The following is a 21,292-nucleotide window of genomic DNA, read 5'->3' as shown; positions in this document are numbered from 1 at the left end:
AGTTGGTTAACATTCAACCATTTCAGGAGGTAGCATATGATCAAGAACTGACTGTACTAGAGGAAGAAGTCCAAGCTGCACTGAAGGGAATGGTGAAAAACAAGGATCCAAGAATTGACAGAATACCAATTGAGATGTTTCAACAAAAAGATGCTTTGCAGGAGGTGCTCACTCATCTCTGCTAAGAAATTTGGAAGACAGTTTACCTAGCCAACTGACTGAAAGAGATCTGTATGTGTGTCCATTACAAAGAAAGGTGATCCAACAGAATGCATAAATTATTGAACAGTATCATTACTATCACACACAAAATTTTGCTGAAGATAATTAAAAAATAGTTGCAGCTGTACATTGACAGACAACTGTCAGAAATTCAAACTGGATTCCGAAGAGAATAGGGAATTAGGGCAATCACTGCTGTCAGATGGATCTTGGCTGAAAGCAGAGAGTACGTGAAAGCTGTTTCTCCGTGTTTTATTGACTGTGCAAAGGCATCCAACTGTGTAGGTCATAATAAATTATGGATAACATCACAAAAATGGAAATTCCAGAACACTTAATTGTGCCCATACAGAACTTGTACATAAACCAAGAGCAGTCATTCAAACAGAACAAGAGGATGATGCCTGGTTTAAAGTCAGGAAAGGTGTGCGTCAGGGTTGTACCCTTTTACCATACTTATTCAATCTGTATGCTGACCTAATAATCTGAGAAGATGGACTATATGAAGAAGAACACGGCATCAGTATTGGAAGGAGACTCATTAACAACCTGCGATATGTAGATGACACAACCTTGCTTGGTGAAAGTGAAGAGGACTTGAAGCACTTACTGATGAAGATCAAAGACTACAGCCTTTATTATAGATTACACCTCATCATGAAGAAAACAAAAATCCTCACAACTGGACCAATAAGCAACATCATAATTAAATGAGAAAAGATTGAAGTTGGCAAGTATTTCATTTTCCTTGGATACACAATCAATGCCCGTGGAAACAGTGGTCAAGAAATCAAACGACGTATTGCATTGGGAAAATCTGCTGCAAAAGCCCTCTTTAAAGTGTTGAAAAGCAAAGATGTCACTGAGGACTAAGGTGGGCCTGACCCAGGCTATGATATTTTCAATCACCTCGTATGCGTGTGAGAGCTGGGCAATGAGTAAGGAAAACTGAAGAAGAGTTTATTCCTTTGAATTATGGTGTTGGCAAAGAATACTGAATATACCATGGACTGCCAGAAGAATGAACAAGTCTGTCTTGGAAGAAGTACAGCCTCAGTGCTCCTTGGAAGCCAGGATCCGAGGCATGTCCTCAGGATGGACTAGTCTCTGTAGAAGGACCTCATGCTTTGTAAGGTTGAGGGTTAGTGAAAAAGAGGAAGGCCATTGACACAGTGGCTGCATGGGCTGAAACACAGCAATAACTGAGCATCTTGCAGGACCAGGCAGTGTTTCATTCTATAGTACATAGGGTTGCCATGAATTGGGCCCGACCCAAAGGCACCTAACAACAACAAGAAAACGTTGAGTAAGGGCCCTGGTGGCGCAATGGTTAAGCACTGGGCTTCTAACTGAAAAGTCAGCAGTTCGGGCACACCAGCGGTTCTGCTGGAGAAAAGACCTGGTGATCTGCTCCTGTAAAGACTGCACCCTACAAAGCCCTATGGGATGTCATATAGGGTCATTATGACTTGGAATTGATTTGATGGCACACAGCAACAGCAAACTTTGAATGAATGTAGGGAAGATTTCTAAACTCTCTGAACTTTGAAAGTAAAAATAAACGGGAAAATGTGACCTCTACACAGGAATAAAAGTAGGCATTGGAAATTGTTTTTGAAGATACCTAGAAGTTACAATTAGCAGACAAGTACTTCAAGGCAATTATTATAAATATATTCAGAGAACTAAAGAAAACCATGTTTGAGAATTAAATAAAAGTGTAGTGATAACGATTCATCAAATAGAAACTATAATAGGGATAAAACAAAAAAAAAACGGTTTCCATTGAGTTGATTGTGACTCATCATGATCCTATAGGACAGAGTGTAGAACTGCCCCATAGGGTTTCAAGGCTGTGAATCTTTACAAAAGCAGACTCCCATGTCTTCCTCCCATGGAGTGACTGGTAGGTTCGAACCACTGATCTTTCAGTTATCAGCCAATCACTTATAATAGAGATAGAAATGATCAATTATGGAAATTTTTTAGTTCAAAAGTGCAATAACAAATAAAAATTCTCGAGGCATCTAACAACAATAACATTATATCTGGAAAGGAGCCTTAGTGGTACAGCAGTTAAGCACTCATCTACTAACTGAAAGGTTGGCAGTTCAAACCCAGCCAGTGTCTCCACAGAAAGATTACAGCCTAGAAAACCTTGTGAGGTAGTTCGGCTCTGTCATGTGGGGTCATTGTAAGTCAAAATTGACTCGACAGCATGCACACAACAACTACTGACCTTATGAAAATTAACAGGATTAGAAGAATCTGTACATATATGAAGAGGTAGTCATTCAAACAGAAAAGTGGATACTGTGTGGCTTAAAGTTGGAAAAGAAGTGTGGCAGTGTTATATCCTTTCACTTTACTTATTCAATCTGTATATTGAGCAAATAATCCAAGGAGCTGGACTTTATAGCATCAGGATTAACAACGTGCAATATGCAGATGACACGACCTCTCTTACCGGAAATGAAGACAACTTGAAGCATTTACTGTTGAAGGTAAAAGACTACAGCCTCCAGTATGAATTACGACTGAACATAAAGAAAACAAAAATCCTCACAACTGAACTGAACTGATAAACATCATAATAAAAGGTGAAAAAAATTGACATTGTTAAAGATTTTATTCTACTTGGATCAACAATCAACGTCCGTGGAAGTAGCAGTAAAGAAATCAAATGACATTGCATTGGACAATCTGCAGCCAAAGACCTCTTTAAAATATTAAAAAGCGAAGATGTCACTTTGATGACTAAGGTGCACCCGACCCAAGCCATGGTCTTTTCCATCACCTCATATGCATGTGAAAGCTAGACGATTACAAAGGAAGACTGAACAGATGACACATTCAAATTGCAGTATTGGGGAAGAACATGGATTATACTATGGGCTTCCAGAAAAACAAACGAATCAGTCTTGGAGGAAGTACAAACAGAACGCTCTTTAGAAGCGAGAATGGCAAGACTTTGTCTTGCTTACTTTGGATACATCATCAGGAGGGACCAAATGCTGGAGCAGAACATCATGCCTGGTAGAGGGTCAGTGAAAAAGATGGAGCCCCTCAACAAGGTGGACTGACATAGTGGCTACAACAATGGGCTGAAACATGGCAACAGATGGGAGGATGGCTCAAGACCAGACAATGTTTTGTTCTATTTTACATAGGTCATTATGATTAGGAGATGACTTGAAGCCACCTCACAACAAAAACAACAACTCTGATCAACTCTATGCTAACAAGTTAGACAACTTTGATAAAACTTAAAAATTTTCTAGAATAAAGAAATTCCTAGAATGAAACAGATTACTGGGAGTAACTTAAGAAAAAATAGAAAATCTGAATATACCTATAACAATTAAAGAAATAAAATTTAAAAATTATTATAAAATAACCCTCCCCCCCCAAAAAAAAAACCGGTCCAGATTTACTGGTGATTTTCTTCAGACATTTAAATAAACAATATTGCCAGTCTTTCACAAACTCTTCCAGTAAATAGAAGAGGGAATACTTACCATCTCATTGTATGACGTTAGTCTTACCTTGATATCAAAGCCAAAGTAAGCCAAAGACCAACATCATTCAAGAATATAGATGTAAAAATCTTAAATAAAATATTATCAAACAAAAAAATTCAGGTATGTAGAAAAGAATTATTAACCATAACAAAGTAGCATTTATCCCTGGAATACAAGGTTGAGCTGAAAATCAATTAATATAATGAAAAAAAAAAAAATAGAACTAAGGACAAATATTATATAATTATTTCAATAAAATAGCAGAAAAAGTATTTGACAAAAATCAAACATCCTTTCATAATAAACACTCTGAACAAACTAGGAATAGAAGTTTCTAAACCTAATAAAGTGCATTTATGAAAAAACTGACAGTTAATATCAGACTTAATTGTGAAAAACTGAATGCTTTCCTAGTATAATTCAGAACAAAGCAAGGGTATCCAATCTCACCACTCCTATTCAATATTTCACTGGAGGTTTTAGACACTGTAATCAGGAAATTCAAAAAAAAAAAAAAAAACAATAAAAAATAGAACGACATTCAGTTTTTTATAAAGAAGTAAACTATCTTTACTAGCAAATGGCACACTCTTCTATGCTGAAAAAGTCTAAGGAATTCTCTCTCTCTCACTCTCACACACACACACAAAAACCCTACCAGAGTGAATAAATGAGTTCAGCAAGGTCACAGGATACAAGTTCGATAAATTTGCCTTTCATAGACTAGCTAAGAACTATCCAAAACCTAAAAAAAGAAAAATCTATTCACAACTGCATCAAGAAGAATAAACTACTTAGGAATAAATTTAATCAAAGTAGTGCCAGATGTGTACACGGAAATCCATGAAGCACTGATGAAAGAAATTAATGAAATCTAAATAAATGGAGAAAGTTCAAGTTCAGTTCAACATTCATATTTTTAAGCTGAAAACACTCCTGAAATTGATCAAACAATTCAACATAACCTTTATCAAAATTCCTATTCCAAGACCAGAATGAAAAAAGTTGATCCTAAAAGTAATATGGAAATGCAAAAAAAAAAAAAAAATGGAAATGCAAAGACCCCAGAATTACCAAAACAATTTTGGGGAAGAAAAAAGTGAAAGATATACACTTTCACATTTCAAAATTCCCTACAAAGCTACACTAAAATCAAGAAACCGTAGAACTGGCATAGAGATATTGATAAATGGACCAGAAATATCAATGATATAAACCCTTGTGTTTATGGCCAATTACTTTTTACAAAGGTGCCAAGGCAATTCACTGGTATAAACAATAGCTGTTTCAACAAATGGTGCTAGGACAATTGGATATGCACATTCAAAAAAGTCAAATTTAGACTATGTAATGGTTAATTTTATGAGTCAACTTGCCTAGGTTATGATTCTCAAGGGTTTGGCAGACACTATGGAATCGCCTTCCATTTTGTGATCCGATGTGAGCAGACAATTAGTTGAAAGGGGAGTTTCCTTGGGGGTGTAGCCTGCCTCCTATATACAAATGGATTCTCTGGCAAAGCTGCACCTTTTCTCGACTCTGCACTTACCTTGTCACATGACCTCCAGTTCTTGGGACACAAGCCTGCGGAAGTCTCTAGCCTGCCACCTAACATGTAGATTTTGCATCTGCCAACCCTCATAACCCCATGATCCAATAGAGGCTTCTAGCCCACTGCCTGACCAGCAGATTTGGGGTTTGTCAGCCCCTGTAACCACGTGAGCCAGCAGAGGTCTTCAGCCTTTCGCCTGATACACAGATTTGGGATTTTCCAGCCCTAGCAATTGTGTGAGCTGTTTCCTCACAATTGAGAGAGCCATTTCCTTGAAGTAAATTTCTCTCTGTGTATATATCTAAATACTCTTCACTGGTTTTGTTCCTCCAGAGAACCCAGACTAAGACAGACTGTTAAGCGTACATCATACAAAAAAATTAACTCAAAATGGAGCATACATATATGTAAGATCTAAAACTCCAAAAGTCACAGAGGAAACAGAGGATTGAATCTTCACAGTCTTGGGTTAGGCAATGTTTTCTTAGATATAACCATAAAATCGCAAGCAATTAGAGAAAAAAAAAAGATAAATTGGCTTCATCATAATGCAAAGCTTTTTCTTTTCAAATAAACTATTAAGAAAGTAAAAAAGAGAAGCACCAGACTGGGAGAAAATATTTTCAAATCATAAATACACCTGATAAAGGATTTGTGTCTAGAATACAAAAAGAACTTCTGCAACTTAAAGAGAAGACATACAAGCTAATTTTACAAATGAGACAAAGATATGAAGTCCTTTCAGACAAAAAGACTACATAATGTACGAATCTACTTATATGAAATTGCAGAAAAGACAAACCTATATATACAGAAACTTGCTTAGTGGTTGCCTAGGGCTGGGAGTGGAACAGAAGACTTTTTCTTTTTCCACGGTTTTATTGTTGTATTCTAACTAATTTATCTGAAACTAATATTAGTGTATTAAGAGCGCCTGGGTGGATGCAAATAAATAAGTGCTCTAATACTAGATGAAAGGTTGGCAGTTTGAACCCACCCGAAGGTGCTGTGGAAGACAGGCCTGGCAATCTTAGCTTTGAAAAAGATCATAACCTTGAAAACCCTATGGAGCACTGTTTTACTCTGACACATATGAGGTCGCCGCAAGTTTGAACTGATTCAGAGGCAGCTAACAACAACAAAAACAACAGTGTACGACAATGGTGTGAAGTGAGACTCTCTTTTGTTTTTCTGCTAATAATGAGCTAAATTCCAAATTTCTTATTTCAAGGAATCTATGCTTTTCTTATTGGTTTGTGAGACTTTCTTTGCAACGAATAAACTCATATATGCAGGAAGTTCTATTACACATACTTTCACGGAGCCACCATGAGTTGGAATCGGCTTAACAGCCAGTGATGGCTAACAACAATCATTTAACTGTTGGTTCTTGGTCTAGTACCAAACTTTTTCATTTATTTTAACTTTATATTATTTTTATATCTGATAATCGAATTTACTATTATTATTATGTTTATAAATATTTCTTGGTTAGTCTCAGCAACTTAATCTCAGAAAACCATCAGATATTTTGATCAAGGTCTATTTAACTTCCACTGTAGTTTTACTGAAATTACATTGACTCTTAAAAGAACCGATATATTTTTACTATTTAGTCTCTTTACTGTGTGTCCTTTATTTTTTCAAGTTGCAATACTATTTTTTTTTCTTTTCAGTTTTCTTTAAACCGCTTTCACATATTTTGTTTGGGGATAGATATTATTTATCGTATTAAGAGCATGCTTTATATTGTAGTTCACCAAGAATTTTGTCAGGAATGAGTATTGTATTATCTTGGATGCATTTTCAAAGTTAACTTAGATGATTATATGCTTACTTATCAGATGACATATTAACAGTTTCCAGTATTTAGCCATCCATATTTCTCTTGGTTGTCTTTCCCAGTAGCTGTTCTTGTTCCCCGTTTTCCTTTTCCATTCAATGTGTAAAGCCACGTAATTCATATCTCTGACACATATATTTTCAGAACAATTATAATATTTGGCTAATATAATGGTCTAAATTAGTCAACAAGCTAAATAATGGTCAGCTGTCTGAGAGAAAAGCACCCATTTATTTATTAGGCAATTAGGTTCTGATATTTGAACTACAGTTAGTCCTCAATTTGCAAAGTAGTGTGGAAACAGGAACATGACCATGCAAATTGAAACCCTGTAAAGCAATCTTGGTAATCAATGTGAACGATTACAATTTTTTTCCACCACCTTTAAAAATTCTGTCAAAATACAGGGGCAGTCAACTTGGCATCCCCCAGCTAATTCTTTAATGTTGAACACAAGCGGAATACAGGGGGAAATAGAAAGGAGATGGCTTTTCTGGAATGGCTGCTCCAAATGGCCCTGTACCCTGGATTCCCTGGACAGAGGCAGGCAAGAAGATGTCCAGCCAACCTTTCTCTCCACCGGCTTGCTTTCAGAGGCCAAACTACACTGTGACCTTGTGTATATCACATCGATAATGGACATTTTTCTCTTAGTACATGTATCTCTTCTCCTCTGGGTGTCTAGTTCCCACTAACTTTAATTGAACTTCTGCGTATGGGCTTGGAGAAGCATCCTAGGAGTAATGCCCCCCAGATACAATGGGCTGATAGCTAATACTTCAAAGTTTCACTGCTTCATATCCATGCAATGACATGAAAGTGAAATACAGGCACTATTAATGACACTATTACCTCACAGAATTGGGCTTTTAAACACTGTGTGCTCCTTTAAAGTGACAATCTTATTAAAACCTTTCTAAGCATGTTATTATTATTCTTTTTTGCACATTTGATACTTAATAACCCAATTACAAAAATTTCCTGGAAAGAATAACCAGTGTTCTATGATAAGTATAAAGCATAACAGATAATGAAAAAAAGAAAGAAAAGCACAGCATTTGCATATCCACCTACTAACATGTAGCCTGAAAAATCAGCCATTGCCATTTCCTAACAAGACTGGAGCTCAAGAACCTCCTTTGTCTTTGCAGTTGCTGGGATTTTGATGCCCCATTTGTTCATATAACAAAAATATTATGGAATCAGAATCTAATTAAAACATTTCTAGATGTGTGCTGGAAAAAAAAGTTGTCAAAATTTTAAAAACCCTCAGTTGTAAAAGAATAGGGAAATGAAAAAAAAAAACTAAAACTAATATTAATTTAGTTTTAAAACTAAATAATTTAAACCATTCAAAACACTGGGAATTAAAGTGCTTTATTTCTTTGTAAAAACTTTATCAGCAGTTTGAACAATGTTTGCCTTCTTCTTGTCAGATACCTTACAATACAGAGTGGACATCTTTCCTATGCCTTGGCCAACTGTCATCTCCTTTCTAAGTCTGAAACAAACCTTTGCAATTTCACAGTAGTGAAATGTCTCTGAGCGTTCTTTTTAATGTGAAGATATTTGCTGGTGTCACTTCCTCTGGACCCCCTTCACCCATTTGTCACAACCACTTTCTTCATTCATGTTAAGTTCACCTTGACTAATTTCCTCCGGCTGCATATTTACAGTCACTTTCACAGTGACAGGGTCAACATTCCCATGGTCTAATATTCTATAATAACTCCATTTCCATTGGATTTGAAATCTTCTTGCAGCATTATCACTTTTTGTTTCTTTATTACACTTTCATCTTCCTTGGCAACTCCCTCTTTTGGCATTTTTGCAAAATGTCATGTAGGTTTAAAGGAGGCAGCGTAACCACATGCTTTGCTGTCTGTGCATGAACTAAATCACAGGTGCTCAGTGACCAACCACTGGCAGACCTTGAAGGAGAGGATGTAACTGGTCACTGATCATGACGTGCTTTTGTTATCTGTGTAGCAGTTTGGGGACTGAAGAGCTTAGCTAGGGAGTTTGCAGTATATGCAAAAACTCACATTTAATATAACGTGGTAACTGAAACTTGAGCGGCATTTTTGAGAAACACAGATTACAACCTAGGAAACCATACGGGGTAGTTCCACTGTGTTCTACAGGGTTGCTATGAGTTGCATCAACATGATGGCGTACAACAACCAACAACCATGCTAATTAACTCAACATTAGTAATTAAAATTCAGGCATATCAGAATAGTGGCAAGCGAGGAGTGCCTATATAAGATTGATAATCTGTTTACACAAATGTAAATCTATTTTTTCTTTAGCATCTGTGTTCTATTTGTGAGCTGCCAGGATTTTATAAAATGGTATCCTTTAATTTGTCTCCAAGGACACTATTTCACCCCTGTTCATTACAGATATCCATCAGCAACGGCTCTGTGATTGGTGACTGGGGATTGCCAGTAGTTTCTTGGATAGCAAATGTTTTCTGTTCTTTTTTAAAAATAATATTGAATTGCACTAATGTTTGATTCTGAAACCCTTTACACTTCAACACGAAATTTAGATTTTCTAAATCTTTACATGAGATATTCAAATCATTATGATTTTACAAGTAAAACATTTTAAACTAATGAAAACTTACGGTTTAAGAGCTTTGAATTTATCTCATACCATGTATTTAGCTTATAAAGAAAAAAAACTACCCTTCATATGATCATTCAGGGGGTAAAAATCAATACATATGGTACTATGACATCTTTTAAATGGCAATATACATTTGGGAAAGGAGCCCTGGTCGCACAACGGTTAAGTCCTCAGCTGCTAACCAAAAGGTTGGCAGTTTGAATCCACCCCGTGGCTCCACGGGAGAAAGACCAGGCAATCTGTTCCCATAAAGATTACAGCCTAGAAAACCCTAGGAGATACTTCTGCTCTGTCACGTGCGGTTGCTGTGAATCACAAATCAACTTGATGGCACCTAAAAACAACAACGTATTCTGACTATGACTTATTCACATAAATATTCAATTTCAGGAGTAAGTACATACTAAATACATAGCATCTTTTCATTTCTTCAGAATCGTTTTTATACTCATTTGAAAATCCCCAAATATTTTTCTTTATAGATAATTCAGCTTAATGTGGAAGTGACCATCATACACTGGGTAATATAGAGTATTTTAAATGTTTTATTTTTATTTGAATATTAACAATAGCCAATTTATTAGATAATCTGTATTTCTACTTTTGTATGTTTGTGAAATGAAGAACATTAAAAACATTTCTAAAATTTCTATGTTTTTCTGCTCTAACACTGTAAATGTGGGTCCCCCTGCTATGCATTTCAATAGTGCCTTATCATCCATTTATTCATTCATTCATTTGAGGCACAGCTCTAGTTTTGTTCTCATGGAACTTACATTCCAGTGGGCAGAGACACACACACACAATAAACATTACAAATAAGCAAAATATATACTATTTTGAAAGGTGATACATGGGAAAATAAGAAGGTAAAGCAATTTTGAACAGAGTGATCAGAATCCAGGAGTACAGGAAGTGAGCAACATGGCTGTTAGAGGAAGAGGGTTCCACACAGAGTGCAAGGCCCTGAGGTGAAAACATGTCTAGTATATTGGTGCACAGAAGAGACCAGTGACTGTGGAACAGAGTGGTGAGTGCTGAGTAGCAGGAGATGAGGTCAGAGGGTAACAAAAGACTGATTACTAAACATTCTTGTAGGTCATTCTAAGATTTCTACACTGAGGGAGCTGGGGAGCCTCTGGAGGATTTATAGAAAGAATACGTGATCTGGCTTATTTTTAACAGGATCACTCTGGTTGCTGTATAGAGAACAAACTGATAAAGAACCAGAGCAGGAGCAGAAAAACCAGCTAAGAGCACTGTAGTTAAATTAGGGGAGAAATGATACTAACTTGGATTAGGGTGGAGGCAGCAGAGGTCTTAAAAAGTGATTTGAGTCTACATAGATGTTTTGAAAGTAGAGATTTGCAAGAACGTTTCCAAGAGTTTTGACCTGGGGCTCAGATTTTGAGATCAGAAGACTGCAGGAGGAATAAGTTCTGGGGCAATGTCAGGAACTGAGTTTTGGACATAGAAGTCTGAGATGCCTATTAGACACACAAATGGAGCTATTGAGTAGACTGTGGGATTTATGACTATGGAATGACTCTGGAATACAGTTGTGGGAACTGCAGTTTTATGAAGATATGAGCTTGTTTATTCTGGTATGTCCAATTATACAATGTCTAGTACTTAGAAGGTACTCAAGAAACAAATAGAGTGAGTTGTGTCCCTGTACGTATTTGACCACAGATGCTTAAAGCAGGGGTGAAGGCAAACAAAACAAAACTCAGATTATAATACAAGACTGAAACAGAGAGCTTAAGCCAATATTTAAAAACCTGTGTCACATACCAAAGTTAATAGAAACACTGAGCTAATTTATCCCTGTACCTTTAGGCAGGCTTCTAAATTACCCCACTCAGGTGAGATATTTTTATACAATTCCTGGGAAAGAGGTATAATCTACAAAATAATCTATTATAATGTCCACAGTACTCTCTTGCCAGAAATGTCCTTATCATTTCTAAGTCAGCATCAAAAATGTATGTAAAAATGTTGCCATAAAATATCTACCACAAGATATCTATACAAAATTCCATCAAATTGTTCTCTTCTGGAGTTCAAACTCTTCTGCACTCACCTCCAAGTCATTGTTGTTTTTATAAAGTATTTATTTTAATTAATTAATATTTTAAAGTTATTTGTAAAGTAACAGAAAAATAAAATAACGTAAAAGAATTGAATTTTGTTATAGAAAAATTTAAAAAGAAAAGGATAAAAAAAATCCTCAAACTCTCACCATTTAGAGCAAATGAAATCCATGTTTACCTTACTGCACATATAGAATTATGTCAGACTATTAAACTCTTGTTCTAAAGATTCCTCACCTGCTAGGGATCCTGCTGAGTCTAAAACAGGATTCACTCTGACCGTGTCTAATGAAGTTGGGGGGAATGCAAACCCCAGTCGTCATTTTTTCGGCATTTGTTTAATGTGAAGAAGCCTGAATAAAAATTATTTACGCTCGGAGTGATGAGGCATGGGAAGAGGGAATATGGATAATTCGTCATCCTGGACACATGGCTTAGAGCTGAACCCATGGAAAGACAGTTGAAAGTAGAAGCTGAGGAACTGTGGCTACGAAGAAATCGGTTAAAAAAAAGGGGGGGGGGCAAAAGATGAGGAAAAAGAGGTTTCTTCCAAGTCCTGTTCTGTTTAGAACACAAAAACGCATTGCAAAAATTTCAGACGGAGGGCGTCGTATTTGTAACTTGTTAGTTTTCCAGATTTGGATGCACTGCACCAAAAGACAGCACCTTTTAGAGGGAGGTGGATTCTTCTTCCTTCAGATAAACTGCCATGCTTCTTTACCAAAGTGTTGACCTTGCTCGTTTTTCTTTCTGGGGGTGGGTTGAGGGGTTTGAGATAGAGTGGGAAGTATGATAGTGCTAAAGAGAACTGCTGATAAACTCTTATTGGACCCCTCTGGGGGCTCTTTGAAATAATTGGGAGAGGTTTACAAGTATAGATTACCGACCAAAGAAATTTGGATGTTCATACTAATATTACATTTGTACACATAGTCCTGGAGACTTGAGATACATTCAAATACATGATTTTTTTATTTCTACATAGAATTGCACTTTATAGATGCCCCATCATTTATTTGATAAGTTCCTTTCGTGGGGATTTTTAGTTGTTTTCTATTCTTCTATTTTTGGTTTGAGAACATCCTTGAACACACATTTTTATTAAAATCTAGTGCTATGTCTTAGGATGAATTCTTAAGACTAAAATAAATGACACAGAGGAATATGCATTGCCAAATTCCACTCCTAGGTGATTTTTGCCAATTTATAACCAACTCTTAGGTTACATCTCATAGTTCATGAGTCAGAATTGACTCGAGAGCAACAGGTTTGGTTTTTGGTTTTTATAAGGTTACAACATATGAAATGATAGGTGTTTAGCAGTTTAAAGCTATCAAAATCATAATTTTATATAGTTCAACCTAAAAGGATGTGTAAAAATCCCCTTTCCCTGCATACCTACCAATACCTGTTAATTTTAATAGATAACAAGTGGTATGTCATCACTTTAATTTTTACTTATTTTAGTACTCCTATGGTTCATTTTTCAGCAATATTGGTTGTGTGCTTACCATGTGTGAACCAGTGTGGCTGGCCTGAGGATATAAAGAAGACTAAGAACAGAATCGAACATGCATTCATGGTGATTACAAGTCTATTAGAGGACATTATTAATCAACTGTTCTTAAATATGAGTATTAAATTTAATCTATGAAAATATTTTTCATATATTAGATTCACAGATTTTAAATGAATCTATAAAGGGACACCAATTTAAATTGGGATGCTTATGGACGGTTTCCCTGTTAAAGTGACACTTGAGCTGTTATCTAAAAGGATAGATTTAAGTAATGAAGAACTGGAAGAAGAGCATTTGAGGCAAAGGAACAATATGTGTTCAAGAGTAAAAAGACAGCATAAATACATAAATACATCCAGGTATTTCGAAAAGAATCTCAGTGGCTAATCTCAGAGATTAGACCAGTTGAATCATGTTATGAGATGAAGCTGGACAGATGAAGAAATTAACTATTCATCCAAAAGTGATAAATGGAGCCATTGGTCCAGATGAAATTACCTGGGAGAGAAGTGAGAAGGAAATGAGGCCCAGGATTTAGCATTGAGGACTCCATGTATTCAATAATTACATCAAGGCAGAGAATCAAAAATGGAGCCTTGAAAGAGAGTCTGAGGAGGAAAGAGGAGACCAGAAAAGTTGAAGCCCAAGAGGAGAGGCTTTCAGGAGATACACAGTAGCCACCTGTGGGAAAGGCTGCTGAAAGGTCAAGTAAGTCAAGGGGTGAAATGTCCATTGAATTTCACAGTATGGCTATACACCCATGGGTTAAAGCATTGGGAGAGAAATTCAGATTTAAGTGGCTTTAGCTATAAATGGCAGGTGAGGAAACGGAGACATGGAGTATAAGCAACTCCTAATTTTATATATTAGACATTTTTATTTCTGCTTTTGTAAATATTCCATGTCTTTTGTTCTTTTTACATTGGAGTTTTAATTTTTATTTGTATATTAGATTATTTTATGTATTAAGGTTTTCGACACAATGTCTGTTACATATGCTACAAATTCTTTTTGACGTATTCTTTGTTATTGTGGTTAATGCAACCTTGATATTAACTGGAGTTCTGCTAGTTATATAAGAGCCACCTCTGACTACATCTTACTCTGTGGTCATCTTAAATTTCATCCATTCAGCTAATACTTACTACTTTTTCTCTGTGTTCCTGATTAATTTCAATTAATTTGCACTATTTTTTATAATTTTAATAACTGTCATAGCTCACTACAGTAGTATTTGTAGTGGATGGAAATTAGATATTATTTAATTATCAAATAAGAACTGCAAATTATAGAAAGAATCCAAGGTTCATAATAAATTTCCTAAAACTAACCCTTCCAAAACATAGTTTTAATAACTATTTTGTGAAGAATTCAAAGATATAAAACAACTGATCTTAGGGTAAGCTCATCTAGCTCATCACCTGGGCTAAATAATGATGCAAGTCTTACTGTAGCACTAATAAAAAACACTAACTTGTTTATTAACGTCATGGGCCATGACCCTCCCTAGAGTGGAGAGGAATGACTCTCCATTAGAGTGGCTTAGGGTAGTAAAATTAAAGACTGGTAAAGGATTTTGAAATATTTGTTAAAGTGTTTTTATCTGTCTTAGTCTGGGTTTTCTAAAGAAGTAAAACCAGTAAAGCATATAAACACATACATAGAGAGATTCATATCAAGGAAATGGCTCACACAGTTGTACAGGCTGGAAAGTCCCAAGTCCGTGGGTCAGACTGGAGGCTTCTCCTGGCTCACAGGCTGAGGAGACCAACGAATACCAAGATGGGCAGACAAGATGGCGGGTAAGCTGCTACCTCAAGTCTCAAGAACTGAAGGTCAGATGAATAGAAGCCAGCTGCAGGATCCAGAGTGAACAAAAGCCCACGAGCCTTAGATGCAGGCAATGCCTCCAAGGAAACTCCCTTTTAAATGATTGGCTACTCACAGCAGATCCCCTCATGGAAGTGATCACATTACATCAGACCTCATCATGGAGTTGATTACATTGTTATACAACTGCCAAATTACATCATAACTGCCAAACCAATGAGAATCATGGCCCAGCCAAGTTGGCACACAACCTTAATGATAACAATATCTATAATACCTGTACCAACGATATCAAATTTACCAAAATATATTTAGATCATTTGTTACCAGATTGAAGCTTCACTATTTTTCATCACCATATATTTTTATTCATAATAAATTTTCAAAAGCTTTCCACAGAGGTCCTATGAATACATAACAGTTTTGTGAAAAAGTGAAATAGAATCTTCTTAAAGAAATTAAAAAACAAAGAGTAGCATGTAACATACACTTGTATCCATTTACCAAGAATTGTTACTTAGTTCAGTTAGATTAAATATTACTTTCGATCATTATGGATATCAGGGTTTGAAGCATCTAAAGTATTTTTGCTGTCTTTGTTAATTCTTTTGAACTATGAGATAAAACATAATAAATGATTCCCTGAAGGTTTCTCAGTATGAAACAGTGATGCCATCTGTAAAATTCTTAAATCAATATTCAGATCAATACTGAACCATTTGTCCTGAAATTATCCTTTACTATATGTAAATCAACTTTCTATAGATTCTAACTTAACTTAAAAAATGTGCTTACATAATGGAAGAAATGTTTAACTATCTTCTAGTATCCTCATATATCAAGTTGTATATATCATAAAGGAATTGAAATTAAAATATTTGTATTCAAGTAACTGTTATAGTCACAATTTTTTACTTTCTATGTCCCCAATTAACATATGAATTATATGTACAAGTGCTGAGTTTTAATGTCTTTAAAGTTAATAAAAAATAATCACGTCTAATTGAACCTACAGTCATCCACTTCCTAGGTGGCATAACAGTGTAAACTTTAAGAGGAGCAAGGCCCTGAAGCACACTGCAGTGTTTTGCATGCTGGCTCTACTACATGATCTTGGGAAAGCTTAGCATCTTTTAGATAAACATTACGTTTGAATGTTATATTTTTATAATGGCGAATTTTGGGAGGTTTGTAAAGAGAAAAACAGCCCTTCATTGGTAACTAACTCCACGGTGTGTGTATGTATGTGTGTGTATGTGTTTATGTGTTTATAGGTGGGGATAAGTAGCCTTCCAGGGAAAACGGAGTTGTATAGAAATGAAACAAGGCTTCTTGGCTACTAAGAAAACAGTTTTGCAGGAATTTATAGTAAAAGTGGAAGGTAGCATGATTCAGGACAAGAACAAAATCTGTTACCTTCTCACATTCAAATCTTTAGTAGAGTTACTGATATTATGGTAAAAATAAAGATATAAAGCAAGCAACTTTCCTAGAGATGAATGAATACTGAACACTTCAAAGAAAACTCAATATCTTTTATTCGACAAAATGCGTGGCCATTGACCTCAGGTTCTCCGTTTGTAGAATACAGGGGATAGCTACAATCCTTTTCAGGTCTAAAATTTTTACAAGTCATAACGGGTTGTAAACATTTCGTTACAGCTGAAGGAAAGCCATGTATATCCGAGTCAAACCTGGAATTGTTTTCAAGCTCAAGGAATCTTTTGATTTTAGGTGGTGAGACAGAGTGAGTTGAATGTGATTTCCACTTTGTCTAGAAGGATACAATTCAGTTTATATTAAATGGAGATAGAAAACACAATTTAATAAGGAAGTGTTCATGTTGTAATCCAAATGATGTATTCCTTTTTCAATAAAGGCTAGTTAACCTTTATGATCATTTTAATAAAGCACTAATTATATAGGAAAATGTAATTTCTTTGAGTAAATGCAGTTAACTATTTTCTCAGTTATATGTGGTAGGTAGGAAGTCTGTGAGACCATAACCAAAGGCAGCATGACTCACTTGAACTTCAAGCATAAGAGACAGCCTAGGAAATGTCAGCCTTGCAAACTTTAACCTGTAAAATGACTTCAAATATCAGAAGGCCAGTTATTTTCACTTCATGTTTGATAAGACACAAATATGGAAAGACTGTGGACTGGTGAACTATTGAGAGTTGGAATAACTGTTATATTTGTACAATCTTAGATTCTAAACTCATTTTAAACAAGTTTTTCTCTATTTCTGCATTTCTTTTTATCAGTTATCTGCTCAAATAGGAGTATTACTTTAAATAATAGTTTTAAAAGTGAATTTCAGTACCTGGTTTATGCATGCTTCAGATTTTACTGCAAACTGTATGCATCATAAGTTTTGTAAAGTTTTAGCGACTGGATAATATATTGTAGTAGAATAAGTTCAATTTCAGAGAAGGGCGTATTATAATAGCATTACATTGTCATTTAAAATAACTTCAAGATGACTTCAGATTTTCTATAAGTATTGGCAGAAGAATACTATAAAAATACCCTTTTTTTTCCTCAAAGTAGAAATGCCAATTTGACATGCACTAAAATTTTTATGGAATTTCACAGTCATCATTAACATTTCAAGAAAATTGTGAGCATTTTATAACATAGCGTACTAATGCCTCTCCCTCTGATCACATTAAAAAAGAACTAAGAAACAAAACAAAACACAAAAATTAAATAAAACAAAAAATGCTCAGATTAAACGAACATTTCATTTCTATCTTGGCAGAGTAAGATTAAAGGTAATTCTAATGTTCCCCAGCTTGGGGCTGATTTTGTTTGTTCTTTTCACTCAGTTGTATTTCTAGCAGAAATGAAGAGGTAAGATATGTTTAGAAGAACAGAGATAAAGAGGAAAGGGAGGACTGGCAGTTTCAGAGATTTTTTAAGAAGTGTGATTTGTGCTTATTTATTCTACTCAGGGCAACTACCCACTGCTCCTCCAATTTAAACATCTGGCTAGCACAAGAAAATAGTTTTTTATAGATCTATGTCCTCAAAGCCTCTGTACTCATTATTTCAAAACAGTAAGCACAGAGGACGGACTTACCGAAAGAACTTTTTTTTTTTTTTTTTTCATGATGGTGGCTGAAAGTAGTAAGAATATTTAGGTTCAATCTATTTTGAAACAAGTTTGTGAATAAATAAAAAAGCGTTATTTCTTTTCACAGATGAAGAGGGAGGCTGGAAGTTAAAGTGGCATCCCCCTCATGCATTCCCCATGCAGGTGTCAGTCACAACGCTGAGACTGGAGCCATCTGGTATGAGTCATTTTCGGCATTATACTGATTTAAAGTGTAATCAACTTTCAGTAACAGGTAGAGAATTCACCACTGTATTTCCACAGCATGCAGTTTTCATACTGTTTAATATAACAAAACAAATACACACTTATTTTTAAAAACTTGAACATGGAAACAATTGCTAAGGTTTACCCAGCCTCTTTCAAGAGTTTAAGTGTCTCAGAATTACCACTGTAACAGATGTAGAGATATTTTTAAAAAAATTATCTTAGTCAACTGTGGAGGAATGTGCCTATTTTATAAACCATTTATTCCTTGGGATTAATGTTGATTAAGATGTGGATGCAAACGTTCCAGGCACAGGGTTACCCATTTCAAGGCCCCTGCCTATTACAGAAAATTAAACCTAACCCAGGACACAGTCAAAACTGCAGGCTGACAATAACCTTAGCTGGGAGGCCAAGTCAGTGTTGGCCTCAGGGCAAAGATAAGGGATGCGGATGCCTGAGGCTGAACCAGAGGATGAAAGAGAGGAGGGAAAGGTGGAAGGTAACTCGTCATCCATTTCTCTGCCAGTGTAATGACTGACAGAGAGAAAGCCAAAAAGTATATTTCACAGTGAACATAAAGTTGGCAGCAATTGGTCGAAGTTAGTTGAGAAAGTTTGCTAGTATTGTTTCTACAGTGAAACCTGTGAGAGCCGGAACTCTAAGGAACTGTCTTTTTTTTTTTTTTTTTTTTTTCAGTTTAGAAAGCTTTCCGCCTTTGACAGGGAGGAGTCTTACCATTTTTCTATTGTCCTTTACTAGTGGAAAATATTTGCGTTTTCCTTCTCTGAAGGTTTCCGCCCTACACGGGTTCTGGCTTTCTCAGGTTTTACTGTACCTAGTTTTAAGTTTATCCTACTTGGAATGACAGATTCCAAAATTCCAATCATCAGCCTTTTCCAGTCGCTCTCTGATTCCCTTAATGGGTCTCAGGGGTTTAGGGCAGCAGTGGGCAGGGGAGGCCATGGAAGCAGAAACTGGTTCGCCCATTGGAGGATTACACAGGGACTACTGACCTTATTTCTCCAAGAACTTTTTCTTAGCCATCTCTTTTTATTGAAGCTGTGTCCATTTCTTTTGTAACCTATCCCACTGCTCCCTTCTCCCTCCTTGCTCCCCCTCTCCCCCGTCTTATACTCACCTGTCCACCGCGATGGCTGTCATAGAGTAAATGCTGGCAAAAACCGCTGTGATGGGAAAGAAGTTTTGGAAGCGGCAGTAGTTGGCGCCGAAGTACCACTCGCTGTGAAGCGCGTAGATGAAGTTGATCAAGGTGTTGAAGGCAGCCATGGAGGCGTCGGAGAAAGCCAGATTCACGAGGAAGTAGTTGGTGACGGTCCTCATGCGCTTGTGGGCTAGGATGATCCAGATGACGATGAGGTTTCCGAAGACGGCCACGGCCACCACCATGCCATACGCCAGGGACCAGAGCGCGATGCGCCAGGACGGCTGCACGAACTGGTTGGTGAGGTTGGCCCGGGGCTGGGAAGGCGCCAGGGAGGCCGCGGGGAGTCCCAGCGCGGAGGAGGACGAGGCAGACAGATTGCCGCCTTGGACCAGCAGTTGCAACCACTCGGCCTCAGCGGTCCCCGCAACCGCTCCCGCCCCCAGAGCCGAGCTCAGGTTTCCCGCGGCGTCCGCACCCATGCCCCCAGCGCTGTCGGTCCAGTTGGCGGCTGCTGGGACAGAGGTCATCGCAGCAGGTCTGCAGCCCCGGACTTCCCTACTCACCCGCCGCCAGGCCGACCCGAGTTTTCCGAAGTTCTTCTCTGCCTCCTGGTCACTTTGTGCGGGGCTGTCTTCCGCACCCCTGTCCCCCTCCGGAAGCTAGTGGAGAAGATACCGCGTCCTGGGCTGGCTGAGGGATGCTTGGAGCCAGCAGGTGATGGGGAGCAAGAGCGACACTTTCTCCAAGGAGTCTGCAGCTCTGGCAGGCGGGAAGGATGAGATGGTGAGAGAGAGAGAGAGAGGTCTTAGGGGCTGTCCCCAGCGGGGAACTCGGGTCCTGCCGGGCGCAGAGCTTCTGAGCGCCGGCTGGAGCACTGGAGCTAGGGCGCTGCAGCGCGCTTTATAGTCTCGTGAATCCCCCAGCTTTGGTGACGTCGTGGGGGCCGCGGAGCTGACGAACCCCTTCGCGGGCTACGATTACGCTCCTTCCTCCATCCAGCCCTTCGGATTTCATTCATTCGCTACTTCATCGCCTTGCAGGTAGCGCTGGCGGGCTGACCCGCGCAGGCGAAGACTGCGTTTTCTCAGCTCTGGTGAAAATCTTTCCAAGATTGTTTTTCCTGTTTTAACTTCAGAATATTTTGCAGAGGTCCTCGTTCTCAGACGTTGTTTGTGTGTTTTTCTGCGTGAGTTAAACTCATTTACCAGTAAGGTGAAGGCAGAAGTTCAGAGGATTTTTCTCAAAGAGCCTGCGTGGCTCTAGCCTGCTGGAGCCTCTGGCCACAGCGAGCTGCGCTCTCCCTTCGGGAACAGTGGCTTTTTGATTAAACTTTCTGCTCCTATGTTTATATTCTCAATTCTCAGATCCTTCTTCCTCTTGCTTACACTTCCTAGGTCCACCTGTTTTCCCACTCCCTGTAATCTGTAATCCGCAGAAATCAGTCCTCTCAGCCTCCCCTCAGGCAGGGACTTTGGTTTCCACTGATTGTTCTTGGCTTGCCCTGAGACCCTGAGGATGAGTCAGAAATCCCAAGACGCAAGTTTTCCTCAAACACAGCGAAGAAACTTGGATTTCTTCGTTTTTC

General features: G+C 37.6%; 1 protein-coding gene across 1 annotated transcript in view; it reads right to left on the bottom strand.

The window, feature by feature from the left end:
- The window catches only part of TACR3 (tachykinin receptor 3), a 104,952-nt gene extending 84,718 nt beyond the window's left edge, over nucleotides 1-20,234 (bottom strand). The window contains exon 1 of the mRNA XM_003410364.3: nucleotides 19,681-20,234. Coding sequence (XP_003410412.1) covers nucleotides 19,681-20,234 — 554 coding nt within the window. The remainder of the gene's footprint in view (nucleotides 1-19,680) is intronic.
- Nucleotides 20,235-21,292: the final 1,058 nt, after the last annotated feature.

The sequence above is a fragment of the Loxodonta africana genome, chromosome 5 (genome assembly GCF_030014295.1).
Source record: "Loxodonta africana isolate mLoxAfr1 chromosome 5, mLoxAfr1.hap2, whole genome shotgun sequence".
NCBI classification, from domain to species: Eukaryota; Metazoa; Chordata; class Mammalia; order Proboscidea; family Elephantidae; genus Loxodonta; species Loxodonta africana.
Note: the sequence above shows the minus strand (reverse complement) of the source record. Positions and strands in the feature narration are given on the sequence as shown.